Source organism: Cyanistes caeruleus, chromosome 9 (genome assembly GCF_971803275.1).
Source record: "Cyanistes caeruleus chromosome 9, bCyaCae1.hap1.1, whole genome shotgun sequence".
NCBI lineage: Eukaryota > Metazoa > Chordata > Aves > Passeriformes > Paridae > Cyanistes > Cyanistes caeruleus.
The window spans coordinates 33161002-33186383 of NC_141709.1; the positions used below are offsets into that span (position 1 = coordinate 33161002).

Here is a 25382-nt window from a genome sequence, read left to right on the forward strand (position 1 = left end):
GCAGGAGGAGTCTTTGCCAAGAGACTTAAAAGTGAGCCTGCTTATAGTGATGGATTCCTTTTATCATGATCAGTGCTTGGCAATGGCTCTTGGATTGCCTTGTTGTGTGTGCATCTCCCTGATCCAGCATCCCTGATCCACCATCCCTGATCCACCGTCCCTGATCCATCATTGATTCCAGCAGCGAGGGACACGGTCCCGTGGGATGTTGTAAGAACAAAAATTGCAACCAGAAGGTCCTTGAAGCAATCTCAAAACTGTTCCCAGTGGAGGAGGAACTGAGCAGAGGGAGGGAAGGAAATACCACCTTCCTCTCTCCTTTTCTGCTAAACAGATGCCAAGAACTTCAGGATGAGCAGAATGGAAGTGAAGTTGTACCTCACTAAACAGGAGGTTTTATTTTGAGTTTGCATTGGTTTTACCCCAGCCAGCAAATAAACACCACACAGTCATTTTTTCACTTCTTCACTGCTCTGGTGCTGAAGAGAATCCCAAGAAAAGCTTGGGAATTAAGAACAGTTTAATTATTGAAGCAAAATAAAACATATCTAAAATTAATATAATACTAATATTACTTGTATTAAGAAGGAGTTAAAGCCAAGAGAAACAAGTGGTTCCCAGTAGAGTTGCTCAGCAGCCACTGACTGATAAACTGCTCCCAGTTTATGTAGTGGGCATGAAATTCTGTGGTGTGGAGCATCCCTTTGGCTGTCCTGGCTCTGCTCCTCCTGGCATTCCATGCACCTGTGCATGGGAGCTGCAAAGTCCTTGGCTCAGAGGAGTCTCTTCTTGGCAACAACTGAAACATCCCTGTGTTAGCGACATGATTCTCATCCTAAAGTCAAAACACAGCACTGAACCAGGAAGAGCAAAATTTGTTCTGTCCCATCCCAAACCAGGAAAATGGTTTTTACCATTTACAGTTTTTCTCTGAGTACCCCATTGGATTAGAAGAATTGATTTTAATTTTCCCCAATTTGTTTTGTTTTTTTCGCTGTGAGTGGCTCCTTATTTATGGCTGAGGAACTTCCCCAGGGGCAATGGCTCATCACCATCAGCAGACTCTGATATGGGATACCAGTTCCTGTCCCATGGAATTCCTGCTGGGAAGATTAGACCTGGGGTTATTTATCTTTTTTTGCTCATCATTACTGAGATTTGTAGCCAGATCTCCAGTGTTCTGTGCCAAGATCAGCTGCCCAGCAAGAGCTGTTGGCTTTTTGCTTCCTCCTCTTTGCAGATACAGGATTCTGTGGAAGACACGCTTTCTCCCAACCATTTTTGGATGGATTATCCCTAAATGCCACAATGTCACAGTTCTACAAAATGAACCTGGTGGAGGGGAGGCTTTACTTTAATGTAGGACATGCATCAAAGTAGGGCTGGTTAATTATTTTAACACCCCGTGGTTCTCCTGGGGTGAGACAGAATCCAGACAACAATGAAACACTGAGCTGTTGATACAAACTTGGTACAGTCCACCTGGGATAAGGAATTATTTGGTATTTTGGAGCCATTCAGTTTTTTCCCTCTGCTGTCTGTTCCTGATCAAAAGCCAGATCACTCCTTAGCACGGTGCTGTTTCTGGTGGGGCTGTGGCATTTTTTTTTCCCTTTCTCCCTGGATTAGCCATAATTTTTCCTTGTTTGATGGAAAGCCTCTAATGAGGTGTGATGATTTGAGGAAGTGCTCTCTCCAAGCTGTTGGATGCCAGACCTTTAAGTAGAAGGGCCTTTGTGTTTCATGACTCCTCTGTCACACTGCCTGAACATGAAAGGCACATTGTGGACAGGGAGCAGCTCTCATGCCTTTAAGATGGACATTTAAAAATTTTCTTTATTACTTTTCTTTTGCTTTGAGCTCTTGCTCTCTCAAATTACCTCTTTCTATGTCTTTTCCCTCTTTAATTTAGTTCTCACACTACCCAGTATACCCAGGATGATGGGATTAATTTCCAGTCCCATAAAGGTCCTCTTACCAACACTCCCAAAAGTCTCTGGAAGATCAGAGGAAAATCATTCCACTGAGAAATTGTTGTTTTCCTGTCTTCACATTTTCTTACATTACTTCACTAAAGATCTTTGAGTACTCTGATCTTAAAAAAGTGAGAATCAATTCCCAAACACAAAGGTTTGCCCTAAAAGGAGTTTTTGGCCTGAAGTGACAGGCTTGAATCCATTTCAGATTTCCTAGTTTGGGGCTGTGGAAATGAAGAGGGAATGAGCTGAGCAGGAGCTTTGGGAAACACCTCAGTGCTCGCTGTTCTGGACAGGTCAACATCTGCCACATCTCACACTTGATCCTCCAGCTCTGCTCCTCTGAGAACTTTAACTTGGAAACTGGGAAGGAGGAGGTGTGGTGAGCCCAGTCTGCCCAAAATGTTACTTCTTTGGGGCATTTATCCAGCAATTAATGAAATGTTGAGGCCCTCCTGCTTCTCTAATCAGGAGATGGTTATATTTGTTTTTAGATTTTGTATTTTTATTAACCCTCTTGTTGGTGCTGAGTGTTGCACTTGCTCTCCAACAGAGCTCTGGGTTTTCCCCTATTATTTAAACTGTGTCAATGTTCTCTTGTTTACTACTTATTATTTATTTAATATCTGCAGTGACATCCATGTGTCATGTCATGAACTCAGATAATTCAGCAGTCAATAATCAGAATCAAATGAACACCCCATTATACAATTTTGTAAATGTAAAGCTTTTTTTTTCCTGAGACGTTTTCTTTTTCCTGTCCTGCCTGCACAAATGGAACAAAGCCTTTTTCAGCTGTGAGATGATTTAAAACTTCTTGGTTAGCCAAGTAACTACTTTAAACTTAATTGATTCACATTTCAAGGATATTCATGTGAAGTTCAGGCCTTCAGCTGCTCAGTGAGAGCCAAGTTATAGACCAGGCTTGGAGAGTGTTTATATTGGAGACTTCCCTAAAGCTCACTGCAGAAATCTGGCCAGGCACCCTTACAATTGTTAAATATTCTGCTGCCAGAACAGCACAATTATTACATTTAATATCAAATCTAGTTTTACATCTAGAGAGAGAGCAGTGCTTGGGTTTGGTGTGCTGTAGGTTTTATATACGTTATTATATATATTTTATGTATTCCAGGTGAGTAATGAGAACTTCTTGGATGTTTTCTTCCTTGCACTGTGGGAGTCAGGGTAGGAAAAGCTGCTTTTATCAGAAATCAACCACTGGGCTTTACTAATTTGATAAATGTGCCTGTGAATGAGTTCCTTTCTCATTTGTGTTTAAAACGATGCAGGTACTAAACACAAAGATTCTCTCTAAAGAATTCTTTCTGTCTCAGAGGTGCAAGTCTCAAATAGATAATAAATGCTGAAAACTCATTTTGACGGTTTTTCTACCCAAGAGAAGACAGAGCAAGAACTGAAGTATTTCAAGACCATATTTACAGTAGTAAATAATACACTTTTTTAAAGGTTAAAGAGTGATTTGTCTTAAGCTCCCCCTATTATATTTGACTTTGCTTTTTCTACTAATTTTGATGTATGACTAATTATTTCCTAGTTACAATTTTAATTTTTACTGGTGCTGAGATAATCTGCTTTTAAAGCTTTAAAGGGCTGTAGGTTAGCTATACTTTATTGGTTGTATTTCTGTTCCAGGAGCACAAAATCCTGGAATAATTTGGGTTGGAAGGGACCAGACAGAACTACTTAATGTTTTTATAGTTAAAATCTACTTTATCCAGTGCGTGACACTCGAGCCTTCAGTGTGTTGGTAAATATTGCTGTTGCTTATAGGATGTTTAATAGGATGTAGTGAAGATTACTGTGGGAGTTTTCAGTCAGTTTTTGTAGATTAACAGATTAATTGATTTATTAAAGAGGAAATACCCTTTAGGAGGAGCAGATTTGTCGCTGGTGCGTTCGGGTTGTTGAAGCGTGGAGAAGGCGGTGGCACCGGGGCTGGCAGCCACTACTCAGGTGTGGTACCGCTCTGAGTTTACTCCTGCTTTACTACAGCTCGGAGTTGAGGGCAGTGCTCGGGGTTTGCTCCGGGCTGGGGGTGCAGGAGCTCCCCGGAGCGGGGCCGGCAGTGGGAACAAGCGGCGCTGTTTGTTTCCGCCGTTCTCAGGGAAACATCCCTCTGCTTACATTCCTCACGAGTTAACAGCAGAGGATCTACCTGACTCGGCTGACCCCCTTCTCCTCCAGAGCAAACACTCCCTCCTGGCGCTGTCCTGGAGAGCTGCTTGGAGCACGGGGAGCAGAGCTGAGTCCTTGCCCTGAGCTGTGGGGAGCAGAGCTGGGAACATCACGATGGGAGCACTGTTCTCTTTCCGAGGAGACCCGAGTGCTGGGAGATGTTGGAGGTGAAGTTTAGAGAGGTGCCTGGCTTAGTAAATCTGAGTGTAACACACAGATATTTACAGCTGTTTGGTTGAAAGGAGTACACATTTTCCTAGAGTTGGCAGGGTGTGTTTTATCTTTGTGAATCCTCACCAGCGGTGCTATGTGAGAAATGCTTTCACAGAAACTCAACACAACCCCAGTTCCACAGGTGAAGGTCTCAGCCCTGCCAAGAGCCCACGAGAGCACAAGAACCAGAACCTTCCTGGAAGAACCCTTTGCACAAACCTGGCAGTGTTTGCAGCCACTGTGGAAATTGGTGTTCAAATCTTCACCAGATTTCTCTGCTTAAATCAGGCTTTGTTTTAAATCTCCCTTATATTCTCATAATTTTTTATATGAGATCTCATAATAGTCTCCCAAAGAGGTGTTCAGCAGGGGCTGTTTTTCCTCTCAAAGTTTGAGGCAGTTACTGGGAAATCATGTGGAATCATCTGATACACAGATGACTTTCAAAAGAGTGTTCAGAGCTGTTTGAAATCCTATTTCCTGCTACCTAATCATCATATAAAACTTTCAGTGTTGCTCTTGTAAAATAATACCAGGAATCAAAAGGGCAAACATGTCCCTCTTCTTCTGAGAGGGACAGGAGCCACTTTTTGGAGTCTTCAGTGACCCAGCACAACTGAGCTGCCAAAACTGTACAGAAAACGTCTTTTCAGTCTCTCATGTCTGAGAAAGAGACACCTAATTCTTGTTTGAAAGATGCCCACACTCAAATCCCCTACCTGGCTTGAATTTTGGGCATATCTTGCATATCAGAAACCCCATCTTTATCACACCTTATTCAAGGATGGGTGGTGGCTGGAGAAATGCTGCCATATTTTATTAATGCAGTATTTGACAGCTGTTAAATAGTGAAACTAGAGATTGGTGCTCTCTTGACTAAAAGGTGTGCACCTGATACCCCTCACAGAGAACCCAATTAACCTTTAGGCTTCATATATTAAATTTCCAAACTGGCAACTACACTCATCTGCTGCAAATCATCTGCAATTAAACTTTCAGAAGAAGCTGGTTGATTATTTTGCTTGCAGAAATCATCTTGCACTCTTGTATATGGGATTTATCCAGCTAAAATAATGTAAATATCCAGGTTGTTGCTCCTGGTTTTCCCTTGAGGTGGTGAATGTTCATCTCTGCTTTCTCAGCACTGAACTGACAATAATTTGTGGGGTTTTTGGAGCATGTGCACCTTGGTTTTTTGGGAATAGCTGTAGGAAACTCCTCTTAGACTTGCTCTTAGCCACCCCTTGTCTCTTCCCATTAATTAGTGGGAGCAAACAGCACTCTTGGGATTGATTCTCTGTTGAGCAGCTGTGCAGTAATTGATAGAGGATACTTTCCAGGGGGTACTCTGACCACAATTATCTGCTGGGTGAAAGAATATCCATTAGTAAGAGTGAAAATCTATTAAAGTGAACTTGAGCAGGAGACTAAAGCAACTGGTGGGTTTTGGGGCAGCATTGTGCCCTCGGTAAATTTGGTGATGTGATGCTGCCAGTGTTCCTTGTCTGTGTGGTATTTTAGCTATGCCAGTTGCACTTCAGAGAAATGGAGAGGGTTTTGCTATTTAATGAGCTGTGATGTTATTTGTTTTTATCAAAAGACAGTTACAGGACGCCCTTTTGTGTTTATGTGACCCCAGAGAATGAAAAGTAAATTAATCAAATTCAGCGAGCCAGTTTTATATGTGAGATAAAAACATTGCTGCAGCAGTGTAACCAACTCCTTTAAAAACAAATATTTGATAGTGTTTCTATGGTGAAATTTTCTGTTTGTTGGGAAGGTTTTTGGGTTTTGTTTGAAATGAGGATGAATTTATCCGCTTGCTTGGTTTGGTGACTTATTTATGTGATGTTGCTTGTACTTTTTCCCTTGCAGGAAATCCACGACTTGTTTAAAGATTATGAAATCAAGTATTGTTATGTGGACAGGAATAAAAGAACAGGTGAGAACTTAAAACTTGAACATGTTTCAGTTCTGTGAGGAACACTGTGCTATGTATGAGGTCATGGACTGTCACAGCTTGTCTGGTGTCCCCCGGTGCCTTTTTTGTCACCTTCTACTGAAGCCAGTGAAACTGGAAACTTTCTGGTGTTGATCAGAAGTTTTTTGGTGCCCTCTGGTCTCTCTCAGGATTATTCCTCAGTGAGTGTCCCTTTGGAACAAAGCTGACCTCAGCTGGCTCAATTCCTTTGGAAAACTGGTCCTGAGGCCTCTCTTGGGACAAACTACACGTGCCTGAGAGGGAAACCTGCCCAGCTCCAGATGTATTTGTAGTTTGCTCACATCAGGAAACACTTTGGCCCTGTGAGGGTCACCCAGCACTGTTGGGGTTGTGGTATCTCCATCCCTTGGGATCCTGGAACCCATCTGGGTGACCCTGCTTGAGGAGCAGGTTGGACAAGAGGCCCTTAGGAGGTCCTTGCCACCCTCATCCTGTTTGGGATTGTGTGAAATGCTTTATGGACTGAAAACCCCCAAAAAAGGTCTCTTAACCCCAAAGTGAGAACTTGTGGACGTTGTCATCAAAGAGATTCTGTAGAATCTGTGATGTGTTGACTTCAGTGGAATATTTAATTTAGTAAATAATAGTCTGCTAGCAGAATATTTAATTCTGTTCCCCAGCTACAAAATCTGTTTGAGTTCCAAGCAGTGAAGCTGTGTGCATCACCACATACTCACTTTTTGAGTTAATTGCTCATGATGTTCAATTGATAATCCCAGATTTTAGACATGATATATAATGTATATAATAGATACATTTACCTGCTGTGTGTCTGGGGCAAATCTGCAGCTCTCAGCTGTGGTTTCAGGGGGAGGGAGAGGTGTGGCTGCAGGTCAGCTGGGGTAGGTGATGTCCCCACTCCTGCTCTCTTGCAGCATTTGTCACCCTGTTGAACGGGGAGCAGGCCCAGAGCGCCATCAGGAAATTCCACCAGCATTCCCTGCGTGGCAAGGAGATCTCCGTGCAGCTCCAGCCGACGGATGCTCTGCTGTGCATCACCAACCTGCCCCTTTCCCTCAGGATAGAGGAGTTTGAGGAGCTGGTGCGTGCCTATGGCAACGTGGAGAGGTGTTTCCTGGTCTACAGCGAGCTCACCGGCCATTCCAAGGGCTATGGATTCGTGGAATACATGAAGAAGGACTCTGCTGCCAAGGCCAGGCTGGAACTCCTGGGCAAGCAGCTGGAGGAGAGCACTCTGTTTGCACAATGGATGGATGTGAACCAGCTGACCACAAACCTCATTCACTCCAAGTGCCTTTGCGTGGATAAATTACAAAAAGACTGCGCTGATTCGAAAGAGCTGATCCAGGCTTTCTCCCTCAAGTACAAACCTGTGTTCTGCCAGGTATGTTGGGTTTCTGTCTTATGGAAAACCAAGGTTAGGACTGCAGTATTGCCTCACTTCGCTCTTGCTGTCTTCCACTTCTATTTTTCCTATTTATTTTTATTTTCCTATCAGTTTTCCTGTCAACTGTTGTGCATCTGCACAGTGATGGGAGTAGTGATGCTGAACTGCTCTGGGTGTGCAGTGCCTGATCCCTGTTGTCTGGGAATTCTGCAGGACACCACTCCAGTGAAACACCAGCAAAATGTCTGGAAGACATCCCCTTATGTCATTTACTGAAACGAATTTGGTTTTTGAGAGCTTTGAAAGTAAACATTGCTGAAGGTTTTATTGCTCAAAGAAAGCAAGAGTGTATGAATAACCACAAGTGCAATGGTTCAGATGATGCAAAATGCATCATATAATAAATATATTAATATTTTACATTTTTTTCTCTAACTGAGGAAGATGCAGGCTTGACTCCTTGGGTATTGCCAGGGATAGAAGTGACACATCTTTTGGAGAGCTGGGAAGCAGAGAAGAGGTGGATCCTCGCCTTGGTAGTGCAAACGTTTCCTTCTCATCCTTGTGAGAGGAGGCCACAAACAGATGTGGCACAGATAGATCATCATAAACAGGCAGTAGAAGGAAATCTTTCCTCATAGTCACTCAGATTCCAGTTGCAGGGGTTTTTTTTGTTGTTTTTTTTCCCCTTAAGTCTCTGTGGAGGCTGCTGAGGGATCAGCCCTGGGGATGAGCTCCCGGAGATTCCCAGCATGCGGAGCAGAAGGTCCAGCAGGATCTGCAGCCCGACCACCTGCAGGCCTTCACACCCTCCCTGGGGCTCTTTTGCCAGCCCCAGCAATGTGTAGGTGGCCAGAGTAAATCCTTAGACTTGCTTGATCCAAATGCACCAGGAGATGAATAGATTGGAGTGAACTCTTCCCAGAAAATGCCCCTTCCTGGCTGTTTAGATCTCCAGCCTGGGAATGTGTCTGGCTTCAGCCTTACCTCACTGATGCCTCAATTAAGGAGCTTTTGCTCTCCATTATTTTCTTCCTGTAAGTAGGTATTAAATGCTGTACTCAAGTCTCCTGCTCAATCTTTGTTTAATTAGCTCAACAGATTGATCCTTTTAAGTCTTTTCCTTCGGGTTTTTTTTTTCCAGCTGTCAAATAATCCGGGGGCTGTTATCAGCTCCCCCAACAATTTTTCACCATCCTTTAAAAATTCTAAGCTTCAAAGAATAACAGACTTCTTGGGGAAAGGTGGGTTTCACTGACAGAGCTCTGCTGTGCAGTTAGAGGCACTCAGAAATTGACTTTTTACCTTTTAAAATGATGATAAATCTTGGGCCGTACTTGGTGTGGGTGAGGAGAGTGACTGTGTGCATTAGGTCATTAAATATTCCTGTTCCTATAAAATACAGGAGGGTGGAGGTAGGAAAACAAATAGTTCAGATTTGAAAAAGGGAAGAAAATGGGTGCTAATTAATTATGGGTTTGTGAGTGAGACTACCTGAAAGTTGAGGACAAGGAAAGAAGGAGGAGGAAAACTCAAGAAAAGGCAGAAAAAGCAAAGAGGGGAGATGTGATGGGGTGGGTAGAGACAGAAAAACTGGGAGATGACAGGGTAACAGAAACCTCAGTGTGGGGGGAATTTCTATAGGGAATGACTGAGAAAAATATCTCTTTTTTTCCTGGAAAACTTGAATGTAGCTCTTGTGGTGCTGCCATGGCTTAGTTCTGCTGGGAGCTCATGCAGTATTTCATCAAGTAAACACAATCCTTTGCCCAAAATTCTTACCTGAACTCATGAAATAAACTCTGGGTTATTTCCTCTTATTCCAAAGTTACCATTTTTTTAAAAATCGTTTTTATTTCTTCTCTGTAGACAACAGCAATGTTCTGTCAGGAGGAGCTGAAGCTAAACACTTACACATGGATATTAGGAAAAATGTGTTTTGTCCTTTGTTTCAACAAAATGGACCAGAAAACCTCATTCTTTTCTTCTGTCAACTTTAAATTGTCGCTAAAAGGTCTCCACCCTTATCTGGATAGGAATAAAGAGATTTTTTTCAGTACCTGTTTACTTGGGAAGTTGAAAAATTCCTGAATCCTTTGCAAGAATATTTGGTGGCTGCACTTGGGACACGTTAAGGGAGTTTTTAACTGTGTTTCATTTTAGCTGAAACTAAAATACAGATGTTCCATAGCTTCAAACCCTTCTTTCCACAAGTACCTCAGGTCTTTGCCAGTGCACCTAAACTGGTATCAAAATAAAATATAAATATAAAATGTATTTGTATATGAAATATGTGCTCTCCAGAGCTCTGCCCAGAGGCCAGGCTGTAATAGTGCCATTAAAGATTTATCTGACCACTCTCTTTTTCTTCCAAATCTTTGACATTTATATTTCAGTTCTCAGGGGAAGTTTGTGGGGCTGAGGTTGTTTTTATCCAGTGCAATCTGGAGCAGGTTTTGTCTCTTCCACACCAAAGCTGGTATCAGTTTATCATTCCCGTTCATTTAGGGACTGGAGATTTTTGCCTAAGCTTCATCCCTCTCTTCTCACCATGTTTTTTTGTTTGATTTAAATCTGCTCATTCTCTCTCAAAGTCTGCACACAAAGGCCAGGGCAGTGTTTGTCACATAAGCCCTTTTCCAGTCTGCTTGATTGATCAGTCTGGCATCTTCTCTTGGCATTCCCCACAACCACAGCCTTCACATGCTCCCAAAAGGCACCAGATACTGGTGGAATTTGCATTGTTGCATGTTTCAGCAGCTGTCATGCACCCTGATGAACGACACTTTGATTATTGCAGGCTGGCAAAAAATGAAGAAGAATGAGTTTATAATTATCCTGCAAAGTAAAACCGGTCGTAGCATCCAGCTGTATTTACAATTCCCTTCTCATTCCTCCTTTGTTGTTTAAATATGTGTTAAATGCACGATGTTCTCCATGAGGTGAGATGGAAGTGAAGGTGGGAATGGAAGGGATCATGGAAGGAAGGAGCAGATAACCACGAGGAGATAATCATGAGTCTGTAATTGTGAATGCCAAATAGATGAAGATGTGACATTCAACTTAATTCCATTATAATAAAAAAATAAGATTTTGAGAAAGAAACTTCCTGGTTTGGGGGGAAACGTTATCCTTGGGTTGTGTCAGCAAGAGGTCTTGCAAGGGGCAGGTGACAGTATTGCAGGGCAGCTGCTGGAATTCCCAGTTTTCCTGGGAGTGCTGGGAACTGTTGTTGTTGTTGCAGTTTGCCCAGGACGAGGACGGCGGCAGCGGGGACTTTGCCGTGGTGGAGTACGAGAGCGCGGAGCAGGCAGAGAGCGTGAGAGGGGCCATGGACGGGGTGACCATCAACGGCAGGAGGGTCCAGGTGTCCTTCTGTGCCCCTGGAGCACCGGGCAGGAGCACCTTGGCAGCTCTGATAGCAGCACAGAGGATGGTGAGATCCCTGGAAACCTCTTTGGGATGAGCCTGAGCCGGGGCTTTGCGCAGCGAGGAAAAGGAGCTGGGCTTGGGAAGCTTTGGGTTTATCAAAGCCACGTTGGACAGGGCTTGGAGCAACCTGGGATAGTGGAACATTCCCTGCCCATGGTAAAGGATGGGCTTTAACCAACCCAAACCATTCTGAAATTCTGTAGAATCAGCCCAGTTCAGGCTCCTTGCTAGGCAAAGATGGCCAGGAAGAAGATAAAATATATCCATAAAATATCAAAAAGTTACACCCACATAGCTCTGGGATTTCAGTAAATGTAATCTCCTGTAAGAGAAATCATTTCAGCTCAAAACAAAAGTGACTGGGGATGAGTCATGGGACGAGCTAAAACTTGGTTTAAAACAGAGAGGCAAGAATTTGTCAGCTTTAAGATAAATTTCAAGGCAGGAGAAATAGGTTCATTTCATGCTCGAGGTAGAAGAAAGCTTTTTGCACCCACATGTCTTATCAAATTATTTCCTAGAAAATTGGATGTGATCAGTGTTATGTGGAAAGGCAGAAGAGTTCCCTCTCTTCAGCCAGCTCAGACCACATCTCTATAACAGAGATGAGAAGTCTGTTACAAGATCTGGTGCTCATGGCAACGTTTCTTATTCTCCTGTACTGATAACGCTGGGTTTAAAGGAAAAAAAGAAATGTGCTTGAAATTGTGTTGGAAGCATTTGTTAGGTGTTTAATTTGAGGGGGAAAATGCAAGGATCAGGGAAGGAAATGATATTTTTTTTGTGTCAGATGAAATGTGTACATTGCCGTTGGAGCTTGAGGGATTTTAAATGTATTCATTGTTTTCTCCTGTTTCTAACACTTTTTATCTCTTCACTGGAGATGAGGAACAACAGGAAGGGCTTGCTTCCAGAGCCAAATCCAGTGCAGATCATGAAAAGTTTTAACAATCCAGCAATGCTGCAGATGCTGCTGCAGCCCCAGCTGCGTGGCCACGCTGTTAAACCTGGTAAGCTGCTCTAAAATAATGCAAAATTAAACTCTGTTCTTAGTGCTGCAAGGCTTTTGCTAAGTAATTAAGTGGAAATGACGTGTAAAATCTGTGCAGACACTGTTTCAGTGTGTTTGTGCAGATAATTTCACATTTTATGGAAGCAAAAGGAGGATTTGCTTTTCTTCACTCGTGTGTTTGGGTAAAATTCAGTGTTCCTGCAAATATCCTTGTGTTAACTCTGTGGGCTCTGAATATTCATATTAGAAATGGGTTTAGAAAGAAATGTCTTTTGCAAGACTTTGCTAAACTTAAATCTGATCCTAGATTTGAATTTTGCAACCTGAGTCTTCCTCCTCTTGCCAGTGTAAATCTTTATTCTTTTGGCTGCTGCCACAGCCGGGCAGAATATTTATTAGAGCATCAGCCAGAAACATTTCTGTGTTCTGATTAGGATGTGAATAAACATAAACCCTAATTAATCACATTTCAAATGCCAAAAGTGCTCAGAAGGATGAGGAGATCAGTGGGAGAGAGCTGAGAGTGTGGTGAGAAAGAAACCCAGATATGGGGTGTGAAGGGACCACTTCAGGGCAGAAACACTTGAGCTAAATCTGAATTTAAAACACTTCAGATAAAGCTGAGGCCTGAAATCAGCTCAGGAGTGAAGCCCTCAGGTGTGGAGGAGCACCTGGAGCTCACCTTTGAGCTCTCACATCCTGGTAATTGTACATCAAAAGGTTTCATAGCCTCTCCCAACCTCAGCGAGTCTGTCCTTCCCTTGTAGTGACCTTTGTACACTTGAAAATTTCCTGGAAAGCAAATTTTAAAATACAGGATAATTCTAAAGATTTTTTACTTGTCCAGTTTGTAAAATACACAATTTTTTTTTTTGTGTGTGTGTTTCTGAAACAGTTCTTGGAGCATCTGCAGGTTTACCTCACCTCATAAATTCAGCAGTTGGGCCACCTTTTTTGCAGTTGAATAAAGTTCATCAGGTAGGTGACCAAAAAAACTCATCAACAGAGGTGTTTGGGGAGATCTTAACATGAGAGATCCTAAAATTTTAAGGAATTACAGCTAAAATCAACCTGTTAGAGTTCTCTAAGGAAAGTTATGAGATGGGGGAGTCCAAAATGGAGTTACTTTATCTAAATTTTTGACTTTAAACCTGCCAATGTAGACAAAACTTGTCATTACTGGCAGAACAAAATGCTCTTTAAATGGGTTCTCGAGAAATGGCACATCCCTTTCTCTTGGAGCAGCTCATACACGCTCCTGTAGAGACTTCAGGGGTTTATCTGATTCAAACCAACAAGTTCAGCACCCTTAGCTTCATTTTCAAGCTTGCAGGGATCCAGATGTGCCATAAATTGTGATTTGCAGATGTTATTTCTTACTCATAAACCCCCTCAAGGTTCTCTTGTAATTCCAGATGGGCACCAGAATTCCTGAGAGATAATGGGAAGGATCTTTGGGATGAGTTTGTGCTAGAAAACCAGAATGAGAAAATGCAGCCACAACCAGAATTTGAGCTGAGCTGCTCTCAGGGATTTCTCCAGCTTTGCCAGGAGCCAAAAATTGAATTTAATATTCGTGGTAGGGATTTACACAAATACCTACAAGGGACTGGAGTCGATCACTCAGCCTTATTATTTCTGATGTTTCAGAAATTGCCATTTAAAAAACAAAATCCCCTTCAGCATCAATTATTTCTGCAGTTCTTTTGGCAAACACAGGCTTAGAGATCTTAAAAAAGACCCAACTAAAATGCAGAAATATTTGCAGAAAAAACAGCTTTTATTTTTTCTTTAAAAACCGGTAGATGAATATATTCATTTTGAATAAATGCTGCTTAATTTTGCCCCATCCAATGAGTTGCATTTGTCCATATAAAAAATTACATCAGTCTTTGTTTTTTTTTTTTTAAAAAATAATTTAAATGATAATTTCATTTGGTCTGTTTAAGTTCCTGCTGCTCTCTCTTCAGCCTGTGCTTCCTTGGAAGGCAGTGTGAGTGGTGCTCACAGCTGGAGCCAGGGATGTTTTCCACAATTAACAGTGGGATTGATGATGATCCAAAGGTTTTTCCAGTGGTTTTTGGCTTGGGAGAGCTGCAGCCAAACAACTTTGTGTTTTCTCTGTCCAGAGAATTAAAACTCTCATTCTCTTCCTGGGAGCTTCCTGTCATTTAATGAGCTCCAAACCTGAATTTTAGAAGGATTTGATGATCCAAATATCTTCTATAAGACAGATTTTGCTCTGTGATTTATTTTGGGGAATTCTCTAAAGCCAGAGAAGCAGGTCACTGTTTTATTTTTATTGTCTTGAAATTCGGTGTTGTCACTGAAACACCTTCCCAGTCACGCTGATTTAGCTCCCTGTATGTCTTGGGTTTTTGTTTTATACTCAGGGCTTTGTAAAGTAACAGAATGAGAATAAATATTTTCAAAGAATTATTTAAAAAGGATTCCACAGAGAATATTTGAAGGTTATTTACCCAGTAATTTTTCAACTCGAGGTAGCCTGATTTGCAACTTGTTTCTCTTAATTTCTCTTAGTTATAAATTATCCTGTGCCAAAATAATGCATTTTCAGCTTTCTCAGGGATGCTTCCCTCAGTCATCCAGCAATTTTATTAAATCTTGATTAATCCAGTGCTTTTCCTGTGAGGATTCTGACCAAACTGATTTTTCCACTCTTTTATTTCTGAAAGTTTTGCAATTGAACCACTTTGCTTTATTGCTGGAGCCAAGTTCAGAAGGAGCAGCCCCTGGCACTGGTGACAATAACCAGCCCTGCATAATTTCTCCTGGAAATCACTGAGACAATTAAAGTAGATGCATAACTAATCTAGATATGGCACATCTTTGTTTGGAAAAGCGCATTTCTGAGTCCAGAAGATCATATTTTAATCCATCATAAAGGGTTTTTCCATAGGGAATTTAAGCCTGCCACCCAAAGACACAGCCTAGGCTTGGAAATATCTGGGAAGTGTTTTGCAGTCTTCATTCCCTGGGTTTGGTGATAAAATATAATAAAAAAAGGGTGTACTTGGTGTGATCACAGTGTCCTGTATATTTTTTTTTGTACAACAACCTATAGAACAACCTATATTTTACTGGCAGGTAATGCTGCCAGACACTTCCCAGGCCTGCAGCATAAATCATGATGCCTTTTAAAGTTTATTTTAAGCCTCAGTGCTGGCCAGAGCTCATAATATTGAATATACCAGTGACAGAGTCTGAAGAGGGTGCCCCAAAGTTATTAATTCAGTGGCTCAGTTCTGGTGGCAAACTGATCCAGAATATTTTGAATGAACAATGTGAATATTTTATAGACTTGCCAGTCTGCAGGCACTGGGATTTGTCAGGTTTTAATGGCTCTGGAGTAGGATTTCATGTAGATTCTTGTGGGGGGGAAACATATCTGGATATTTCTCTGAAGCAAAACGAGTCTGTGGAGGAAATTATTATTTTCCTTTGCTGTCTTAAGTCAAAATGTGAAATTTCTTCAAGCAGTACTGTGTGTAAATGTTTCAATCCTGCTGTTCTCCCTGGCTGCCAACTAACCCTTGTCTTCATTTTAATCCTTTGTCAGAGCTCAATTCTGGGGAACACCTCCAGCCTGCTGCTGCAGAGCCCTGCCCACCTGCCCCTGCCCCAGCAGCAGCTCCTGAAGATGGAAAACATGCAGGCAAACAGTGTAAGGCCATCCCTGCACCTCTGCCTCTCTCTAAACACTCCTAGAATTCCTAAAAGAAACCATTTTTATCATCAGGTGCCCATGATATTTATGTTCCCTTCCAACCCAACCCATTCGTGGTTCTGCCATCCTTGAACAGTTCAGTGGAGCTGAAAAGGTGGAGAATGTGGATGTTTTAAAAAGTAGCTGTGAGCAGATTATTTTAATGATTTACACAGTTTTCTCTTCTTGCTTTTAGAAACCAGGTTTGCTGGGAGAACCTCCAACAATGCTCCTGCAGACAGTGCTGGGCATAGGGGTGATGCCAGCAGTGAACTCAGGCCTGGCAACACGAGGAGAAGCTCTCAAGTGTAAATGACATTTTTGTTTTCATCCCAAATCAGTAGAAATCACATTATGCACCTGGCTTTCCCCCCTGGGTAACAAAAGCAGGTGGTTAAATCCTCTGCTAGCTCAGTTACTGCCTTTTTGTGTACACTTGGAATATGTTTTTATTTAGAGGTGACATTTTCTGGGGTTTTTCAAAGCAGCTAAATGTGAGTTGCTTAAGAGGAACCACAAATTTGCTCTTTGCCTTCATTTTATTAAGAAATGAGTTTTAACAGCCAGTCTCTGACAGATGTTAATTTGGAATGCAAATTTCTGTGCCATTGATCCCTCAATATTTACGAGGAAAGATCAGTTGGATACTGGGGGTGCTCACCTGGAGAGGAGAAGCTCCAGGGAGAGCTCAGAGCCCCTTGCAGGGCCTGAAGGGGCTCCAGGAGAGCTGGAGAGGGACTGGGGACAAGGCCTGCAGGGACAGGACACAGGGAATGGCTTTAAGCTGGAAAAGGGGGGATTTAGATGGATATTGGGAAGGAATTCCAGGCTGGGAGGGTGAGCAGGCCCTGGGATAGAACTCCCAGAGCAGCTGGGGCTGCCCCTGGATCCCTGGCAGTGCCCAAGGCCAGCTTGGAGCACCTTGGGACAGTGGGAGCTGTCCCTGCCATGGCAGGGCTGGGAATGGATGATCCTTAAGGTCCCTCCCAGCCCAAACCATTCCAGGATTTTCTGATCTTGTTTCCTCCACTGCTCCCTGTGTTCTGCAATCCTGGCTGTGCTCTGAGTCATGGCAGTAACCAGGGGCAAGGAAAAGGCAGAAAGCTGCTCTAAATGTCCAGATTTTCATTTTGGAGAACACTTTCCAGCTCTTCAGTTAAAAGAATTTCTTTTTCTGGCATTTCCTGATGCCAGTTGAGGTGGGGTTCCCCCCTGTGTTCCCATCCAGCATCCTCCAGGATGTTGTTCCCAGTGGTTTTTTGAAAATGACAGGAAGCACTAAGCAAGTTATCACAGGGAATGTTTAGAAAAGTCAGAGTTTTATTGAATCAGCTTGAAATTGAGTTGTTTTCTTGTGGGATGGGAAAAGAACAAAACCCAGGGAAGTAGATCTGGAACAGTTCTCCTCCCTCATTAACCCCACAACCAAACCCTCTCTAATAAATCCCATCTAACAGCAAAATTTCTCCATTTATGGCTGGCTGCAGCATCTAACCCCGCTGCCATTGCAGCAGCGGCAGGGATGGGCATGCTGCCATTCTTCCCAAATCAGCACATTGTTGGACAAGCTCTTCCCGGGCCCAACGCCGCTCCAGACAAAGGCGAGGCGGTGCCGGGAGCGCAGCCCTTCCCTCCGGCACTGCCCAGCCTCCCCGCCGGGGCCCTGCGTGCTGCCCCCTCCAAGGCTCCCGGGCAGCTCAAGAACTGCGACTCCAGCCTGGGGGTAAGGAGCATGCAGCACAAACACTGCCTCTCCCTCCTCTTCTGTCTCCTCTTCCCTCTCTCCTCTTCTCTCTGTCTCCTCTGTCTCCTCTTCTCTCTCTCCTCTCTCTCTCTCTCCTCTTCTCTCTCTTCTCTCCTCTCTCTCCTCTCTCTCCTCTTCTCTCTGTCTCCTCTGTCTCCTCTGTCTCCTCTGTCTCCTCTGTCTCCTCTCCTCTGTCTCCTCTCCTCTGTCTCCTCTCCTCTGTCTCCTCTCCTCTGTCTCCTCTGTCTCCTCTCTCTCCTCTTCTCTCCTCTTCTCTCTCTCCTCTCTCTCTCTCTCCTCTCTTTTCTCTCTCCCCTTCTCTCTTTTCTCTCTCTCCTCTTCTCCCTCTCTCCCTCTCTCCCTCTCTCCCTCTCTCCCTCTCTCCCTCTCTCCCTCTCTCCCTCTCTCCCTCTCTCCCTCTCTCCCTCTCTCCCTCTCTCCCTCTCTCCCTCTCTCCCTCTCTCCCTCTCTCCCTCTCTCCTCTCTCTCCTCCCTCTCCCCTTCCTCTCTGTTTTACCCATGCCTGTTTCTCCACTCCAAGCTTTGCCTCATCCCAGGAGCACCCGTGAGACATGTCCAGGTCACAGTGGATACCAGGGAGAGAGCAGTGCTGCTGCTTGGTGGTCCAGCACAATGAACAAAGGAAGCTCCACGCTGCTGCAGGGCTTCTTCCCATCTGTTTGCCTCACAGTGCTTGATGATGGAATTTATCTCAGGGGCTGTGTCTCTTTTAAAGGCCAAAAATTGAACTTGGGGTTGAATTTTGGGATGAATCAGGAGCAGTTCTGGCAGTGGGCCATTGGGTTTACAGGTGGTTGTGTGTGTATATAAATATTTTTAAATATTTTAAAATATTATTTATTCTCTAAATAAAGGGAATAAATAGTATTTATTATTTATAATAAATAATATAAGTGATAATAGTGAAGGTGAGGTGTGAGAGGATGATGGGATGGGATTTAAGTGATCTCATTCTTCCAGAATTTTTTTTCTGCCCTTAACAAAATTTACCTTTTTTATAATATACATCAATACTTTGACCTTGTTGGGGAATCGTGCTTAATTCATGATATTCCTAACATTTGGCCTTTTGTTTCCTTGTGTCTCCAAGTGAAAAGAGTTGATTTTGTCTTGGCCACATACTTAATGTTCACTCCCTGCATCTGGAATTGTTAGAGTGATTATTATTCCTTCACTTGCATGTAAAAGGTTTTCTTTTGTTTGTTTGTTTATTTTGTAATATCCTTTAGGAACTTGCAGTCTGAAGAGAAACATTCCTGCAAAAACTATTTGGAAGAAAAGAGTGCAGGCAATGTGTCCAGATTACTGAAATAAAATGGAACTTTTGAAGGATTGGACTTCAAAAGCTTCATTTTATTTCAAAAGTTGCATTTCAGAGGTTTTTTTTTTCATAGGACTAAGCTTTTTCCAAGACCCTGCTGGGCCACTTAACCTTATTTTTGACCAATTTTATATGAATTTAATGCAAACTGCCCTGTCCATTTTTCAGACTCCCTTGAAAAAACAGACTTCTCTGCTTGGGGAACCCCCAAAAGAAATTCGACTGAGCACCAACCCCTACTTGAATTTGGCAAGTGTTTTGCCTGGCATCTGTCTGCCAGGTAAGCAAACATTTCATGGATTTCATTGCAAATTTCCACAGCCAGAGCGTGGCAAATATTTATCCTGTTTGCCTGGTAAATCCAGTGACCACAGCATTTATCCTCATGGAAATCTTGTAGCATTTATGCTAAAATTGCAGATTTATGCTGATGGTTAAACAGGGGTAAACTTTCAGAGGCTCACAAACTCCTTGAAGCCTTTCAGTTATTAAGCACTGATTAATTTACAGCACAGCCTAATGTGAAGAGGCAAATTTCAATTTTAATCCTGGGATAGAACCCAATTTATGTGTTTTTTACCAGCCAGGTGTTTATTCAAACTCTGTTCTCTGTGTTCCCAGCAGCAATTGCCAGCAAAGCCTCCAGTCCTCCACAGCAGACCAGCCTTCCAAACAATGTCATGGATGCTGCTGTGTCTCAGGGAACTGCATCACAACATGCAATGGAAAATTATTTCAGTTATTCCCAGCAGCCTGGGGAATACCCACAGGTAGGAATTGCACAGCCTGGTGTCCCCTGGAATTCTCCCAGAGCTGCTCCTTGTTTTCTCTGGGTGTTCTTCCTGAGCCTCTCCAGTGACACTTTTATCTCTTTCAGTGTTCAGATTTAGCACCAAGAACATTCCCTGCTCAAATCACAACCCTTGAAACAATTGCTTCTTGAGAGCCTGAACTCTGGGCACTCGCTAAAAAATGACTTCTCACCACCTCTGCCTTCAAAACCAGGGTTTTTTCTCTTTGCCTTCCCCAGAAGTTTTTAAGTCTTGAACTTTGGCTGGATGCCAGAGAAGAGAGCTGTGCCTCCCAGCTCCTGCAGAGCTTGGGGGATGTTTGCCAGCTGCTGTCAGTGCACAGGATGTGCTCCCCATCTGCCCCATGTGGTGATCAGAGCGTGGCCATGAGGTGCAGGCTCTGCAGAGTGCTGCAGTTCCACAGGACACTGGGAAAGAACATTCCCATATTTCCATTAACCTTTTAGAGTCTGTATAAAACTGGAGCTGTCCAGACCAAATCTGAGAGCTGCCTCCTCCCCAGGCTGTCAGAGGGGAGACAGAGACTCTCCTGGGCTGCTGGCAGGGGGATCTGTGAGCCCCAAACTCCGGGGAGTCAGGTGGCTCCCAGGATGGAGAGGGTTTGGATTGGATTGGGAGGCTCCCAGCCTGGCCAGAGGGGTGAGGGGGAACAGGGTCACTGCACACAGCAGGGAGCTTTGCCAGACACCTCTTGGATCAGACCTGGTGCCTAAAGGGGCTCCAGGAGAGCTCCAGGGAGTCAAGGCCTGCAGGGACAGGACACAGGGAATGGTTCCCACTGCCAGAGGGCAGGGCTGGATGAGATATTGGGAAGGAATTGTTCACTGGCAGGGTAGAGGTGCCCAGAGGAGCTGTGGCTATCCCATCCTGGAAGTGTTCCCAGAACTGGAATTGTCCCTGCCTCACTGCCAGGCCAGAGGTGCCTCCTGTACATTTTAAGCACTTACCATGATTTAAAATGTTTGATTTGAGCTTCACCAGTGGTGCTGAAGGTGTTTTGATGCTTCCTGGAGAGCTTTGGGTTGTAAGAATTGTAGGCAGACATGGGAGAGGATTTCTGCTCCTCTGTAGGAGGCTGTCCAGCAGTGGTACCAGCATTATGCTCAGGCACATCACTCTACCCAGGCCAGAGTGGATGGCTTGGGAAATGAAGCCTCTGAGGTGAGAAATCATTTCGTTTTCTTGCTGTCTCCACTGGCTGTTGCTGCCATCAGCTTTTGGACACCTGCTTTGTGTGTTGGCACAGGAATGAGGGGCTGGAGAGCGTGGGGTGAAGGCACTGCATGGGCACTGCTGCACCCCCTGGAGTCACACCCAAAATATCCCTCTCTAAAATCCCACCAGCCAAAATCACCTGAAATGCTCAGGAGTGCATTAAAATATTCCCACCAGGAAGCAGCACACCACTAATGGCATTTCCCAGTGCTGAATTTCCCAGCATTGAAAGGCTGTTTCTGGCCCAAGCTGAGGTTTTTGTGAGCAAGGAGAAGGATACATTTTAAAGGAATGACACAAATTAAACCATCATCCAAATCCCACATTGTGCTCCAGGAATTGCTGCACACCCGAGCTGCTGGGAGTTGCACCTCTTGTTACTCAGGTATTTCCATACCTGCTGAGAGCTCATCACCATAGCAAATAAAAAAAAAAAGAAAAGAGTTATTAAATTTTTTATCCTTCTACTTCGTGGATCCCGTTCTGGATTCAGGAATCTACAGGTGGATCTTGCCCAGACTACAGCACCTGCCTGCAGGTGGTGCCTCCCCTTTTGAGTGGAGCCCAGGGATCCCAGCAGGGCTTGCAGCCTCCTCCAGCAAATCCCTTAAAGCAGGTGAGAGGAGAGGAGCAGCTGCAGACGCTTCTTCCCTGTCTGCTGCTGCCCCCAGTGGAGCTTTCCCTCTGCATCCCTGCTCCACACAATTCCTAGGAATGGGAGGAGAGGTTGGACCAGCTCCAGAGCCCTCCAGGCCCTGGGGATCAGCTCCTCTCAATGCCCCAACACCCACGGGCAGGGCAAGGCTGGGTTTGGGAGCTTCTTGGAGAGGTGTGAGTGTGCAGAAATGCCTGGAAGGAGGCACATAAAGTAGGAAGAGAGGAGGAGGAGGAGGTTCACACTGGGTTTAAATGGGTATTTGTGTGACTTGCAGATGGTTTGCACTGGGATAGAATCTCTGAAGTGGAGAGAGCAGCTCAAAATTTCCTGGAAAGCAAATTAAAAAAAACACAGGGTAAATCTAAAGATTTTTCCCTGCCTAATTTGTAAAATACACAATTATTTTTTGTGTGTTTCTAAAACAATTTGTGGAGCATCTGCAGGTTTACCTGGTCTTGGGAACCATCCAGGTTACCAACTCCAGGGGATAAAATGGTTTTTATTTGGAATTACAGCAGGTGCCAGCTGCAGCCTTCTTCAGCCAGACCCACTGAGCAAAGCTTCCTTTGCTGGGGCTGCAGTGGGCACCAAATTCTCAGCAGTAAATGGAGTGGGAATGCTTTGGGAAGAGTGAGGGCTGGTTTATGGAGTCTGGTTTGGATTTAGGACTCCTGAGGAGTTCCCTGTCACTGTGCTGTAGGTAAATCCCATGGCTCCTGTTTTTATGGATGGGAGAGCTGAGGGGCCTGGCCCTTGCATCACAGCATTAAATCCTGGGGGTTCAGTTCTGGCATGAGGCTGGGCATGAGATCCCAATTTTTTTTGGAGATTTTGAAGGCAGTGCATTCCTTTTAACTCCAGCAATTCCTGACTTGTGGGTAGAGCTGGCTGTGAGCTGGTTTGAGGTGAAAATGGCCAAAGGCTGGCCGTGGGTTTGGGACATGAAAAAATGAAATTTTCAGATTCCCAACAGCTCTGCCATGGCTGGAAACAATGGAATGGCAGCAGAAGGAGAGAGTGTGGGGTTTGAGCCAAGCAGCACCTCTCAGTTTATCTCCAGAGAGGTTCCTGGGGTGGTGCAGAACAGCTCCCTGGGATGTTGGTGCTAATGCCAGGAGCCATAAAAGGCAGGAGGAGCACGGTCAGTCTCTTGGCACAGGCACAGCAGTGCAGTTTGCCTCCCAAGTGCTGGAATTGCAGATAAATCTCAGTGAAGAGGCTGCTCCAGGAGGCTCTGACAGTTCAGGGACCCTGCAGCTCGTTCAGATCCTGCTTTTTGGGGCTTTTCTTACTGCTGCTGTTGCAGAGGCTCAGGAGGAGCAGGGTTGGGGGGTTTGTGTGAAGCATCAGTGAGCCAGGAGCTGGTGGAGGGACACAGGACATGGGTGACATTCCTTGGCTTTCAGAACTGCAGGAGAGAGGACAGGGGGAAAACTGAAGTCTCTCCTGCATCAGTTTTGTGTTTGTGATGAAGGTGCCCCCAGGATGAAATTGGCCTGAGCAGTTAGAGCTGTGGCTGTGAACAGCAGGGTGCTTGGAGAGCTGCTGGGAAAGGTTTTTCCAAAGAGAAGGTGAACCCAGGGAGCCCTTGGGGCAGCCTTGGAGCAGCTGTGCCCTCACAGAAACCCCGCTCTGGGCCCCTCAGGGCTGTGTCAGCGAGGAGCTGAAATTTCCATTAACGATCCATTGCTGCTCCATCCATCCCTCACTCCTGTGTGAAGGCAGGGCCTGAGATCCTGCACAGCCCCGCTCTGGCACAGCTGGAAAATTCATCTTTCAGCCCCTGGCTTGGCGTGGGAGCTGGGCCAGGACTGTCCAACCCCTTCAGCTCCCCAGGAGGAGTGAAAGGTGCCTCATCCTAAAGGCTGGGGATGGCTGGATTAGCTGCAGGACAGCACCAAGGCCGTTGTCCCACTGGATTTTATCCAGGTGCTGTGGAATGAGGCCACTTGGCACCACAGCTGTGCTGGGGCACTGATCCCTTTATCACTGGGGTGTTTTTAGGGAAAGGGCCAAACCCTGAACTTCCAAGCCGATGGAGCCGGGTCTTTGGTGTGGCTTCCCTGGGAATGCCCAGCCTGGAGCGCTGTTATTTGGGAGTGGTGGTGGCTGGGGTGTCACCTGTCCTGTTTTGCCTGCAGGTGGCCCCGAAGCGCAGCTCCTCGTACCTCATGTCCTCCCCCGAGCCCGGCCCCGTGGAATTCCCGGCTCCCGGCGGAGCCGCGCGCTACTCGGAATCCTCCCTGAAGAAGAAGCGCGTGTATTGATCCATCATCATCCCCACGGCTTGATCGATTCCCAGCCCGGCCCGGGGTAGGGAAGGCAGGTGGGAATCCCTCTGTATTTATTGCTGCCTTAACTTCAGACAATGAGTTCTTTCTGTGTGGGGTGAGCATCCCAAGAGGAGCCAGCTCTGTCCCGGCACATCCAAGGACGCTGACGGGCGTGGCAGAGGTGGTGGCTGCTTTCACTTGGAGAGGAGGGGACAGTGTTGGCTTTGTCACCTGTGGGCTGAGGGACAACAGCACAGGGACTTGGGGAGCTGGGACAGCTCCAGCTGAAAGCAATAAAAACTCAGAGGAAAGCAAGCTGATCCTTTCTCCAGTCCTCAGCCTGAGGAAGTTAAAAGAGGAAGTCTTGATAGTAATTATTTTGTATTTTTTTAAGTCAGAATGTGGGGTTGTTTTTTTTTTTTTTTCCCAACTTTCCTTTTTTCAGGATTAAGCCTTTCAATTTTTAATATTTCTTCTTAATCCTGGAATGGAGCGATACCAAATGGATTCCCAGAGCCTCGGTGACGTTCTCAATAAATGCCTGTTCAAAGGAAGATGCTATCCTGTGCTGCCTTGGAATGTTCCCTGGGATTTGGAGAGTTGATCATTGGACAATGGAATAACTCTGTTTTTAGGCTGAGAATCCACAGTTTTTCCATGGAGAAAGTAATTCCCAGTGTGAGGCAGCATCCTCCTTCCACAGGTGTGGGACAGCTCTTCCTGGGCCACCCCACATTTGTTTCCCACTTTTGAGTGTATTTTCCTTCATTTTTTTTTTAAAGACTTTTTGTATTTTTAGCTTATTATCAGCTTTGGCTCGAGTTGTTCTCTTCTGCCATCAGCCCTTGGAGCTGGAGATCAGCAATCCTTCCTTTTGCCACAGGTAAATGAGGAGCCAGCCCTCATTCCAAGGCTTTTCCCCCTTGGAATCCTGCTGCAAATCCATTTGGATTGAGTTCACCAAGGCCAGGAGCCACCTCCTTCTCCCTTTTCTTTGCTAGAGAACACTGAAGCCATTTTTCAATACTGATTGTTTTTTTTTAAATTAAAAGTCTTAAACTTTGCCTTTCAAGCTTTGGGATGTGACCAGGATCCACATTTTCAAAGCTTAAAAAAAATCCCAATCAAAATCCCTCTTCCCTCAGCTGCTGGAACTGCTCCACAAACAGGAGCCAGGAGCTTTTCTGGGATTCTGCCTGTATGTATTGTTAAATTCACTTGTAATATTTTGTTTCAGCTGTTTGTATATGCAACTTTCTCAACTTGTTACACTTTTCAATGAAAATAAATTGTTGGTACTTATTTCAAGTGGATTTTTGTGGGAGGAAAACAGCCCAGGACTCCTTTAATCAGGTAAGGTAGGAAAATGTTTTGGAAGAAGATCATTCCTATGGAAATTCCATTTTAAAAACTGTTTATGATTAAAAAG

General features: G+C 44.6%; 1 protein-coding gene across 19 annotated transcripts in view; it reads left to right on the top strand.

Moving 5' to 3' along the window:
• RAVER2 (ribonucleoprotein, PTB binding 2) overlaps nt 1–25255 on the top strand; it is a 28482-nt gene extending 3227 nt beyond the window's left edge. For 2 of the 19 annotated variants that reach the window (XM_086841599.1, XM_086841614.1), the window contains exons 2-15: nt 6264–6330; nt 7266–7735; nt 10983–11174; nt 12054–12180; nt 13078–13160; nt 15763–15867; nt 16106–16217; nt 17421–17632; nt 19164–19275; nt 19620–19765; nt 20879–20968; nt 21359–21407; nt 21516–21638; nt 23822–25255. In XM_086841599.1, the coding sequence (XP_086697725.1) occupies nt 6264–6330; nt 7266–7735; nt 10983–11174; nt 12054–12180; nt 13078–13160; nt 15763–15867; nt 16106–16217; nt 17421–17632; nt 19164–19275; nt 19620–19765; nt 20879–20968; nt 21359–21407; nt 21516–21638; nt 23822–23997 (2064 nt within the window). In that variant the 3' untranslated portion in view covers nt 23998–25255. Of the gene's footprint in view, nt 1–6263; nt 6331–7265; nt 7736–10982; nt 11175–12053; nt 12181–13077; nt 13161–15762; nt 15868–16105; nt 16218–17396; nt 17633–19163; nt 19276–19616; nt 19766–20878; nt 20969–21358; nt 21408–21515; nt 21639–23821 lie in introns of all 19 variants that reach the window. The other 17 variants (XM_086841597.1, XM_086841613.1, XM_086841616.1 and 14 more) reach the window with 15 other exon arrangements.
• The last annotated feature ends 127 nt before the right edge of the window (nt 25256–25382 follow it).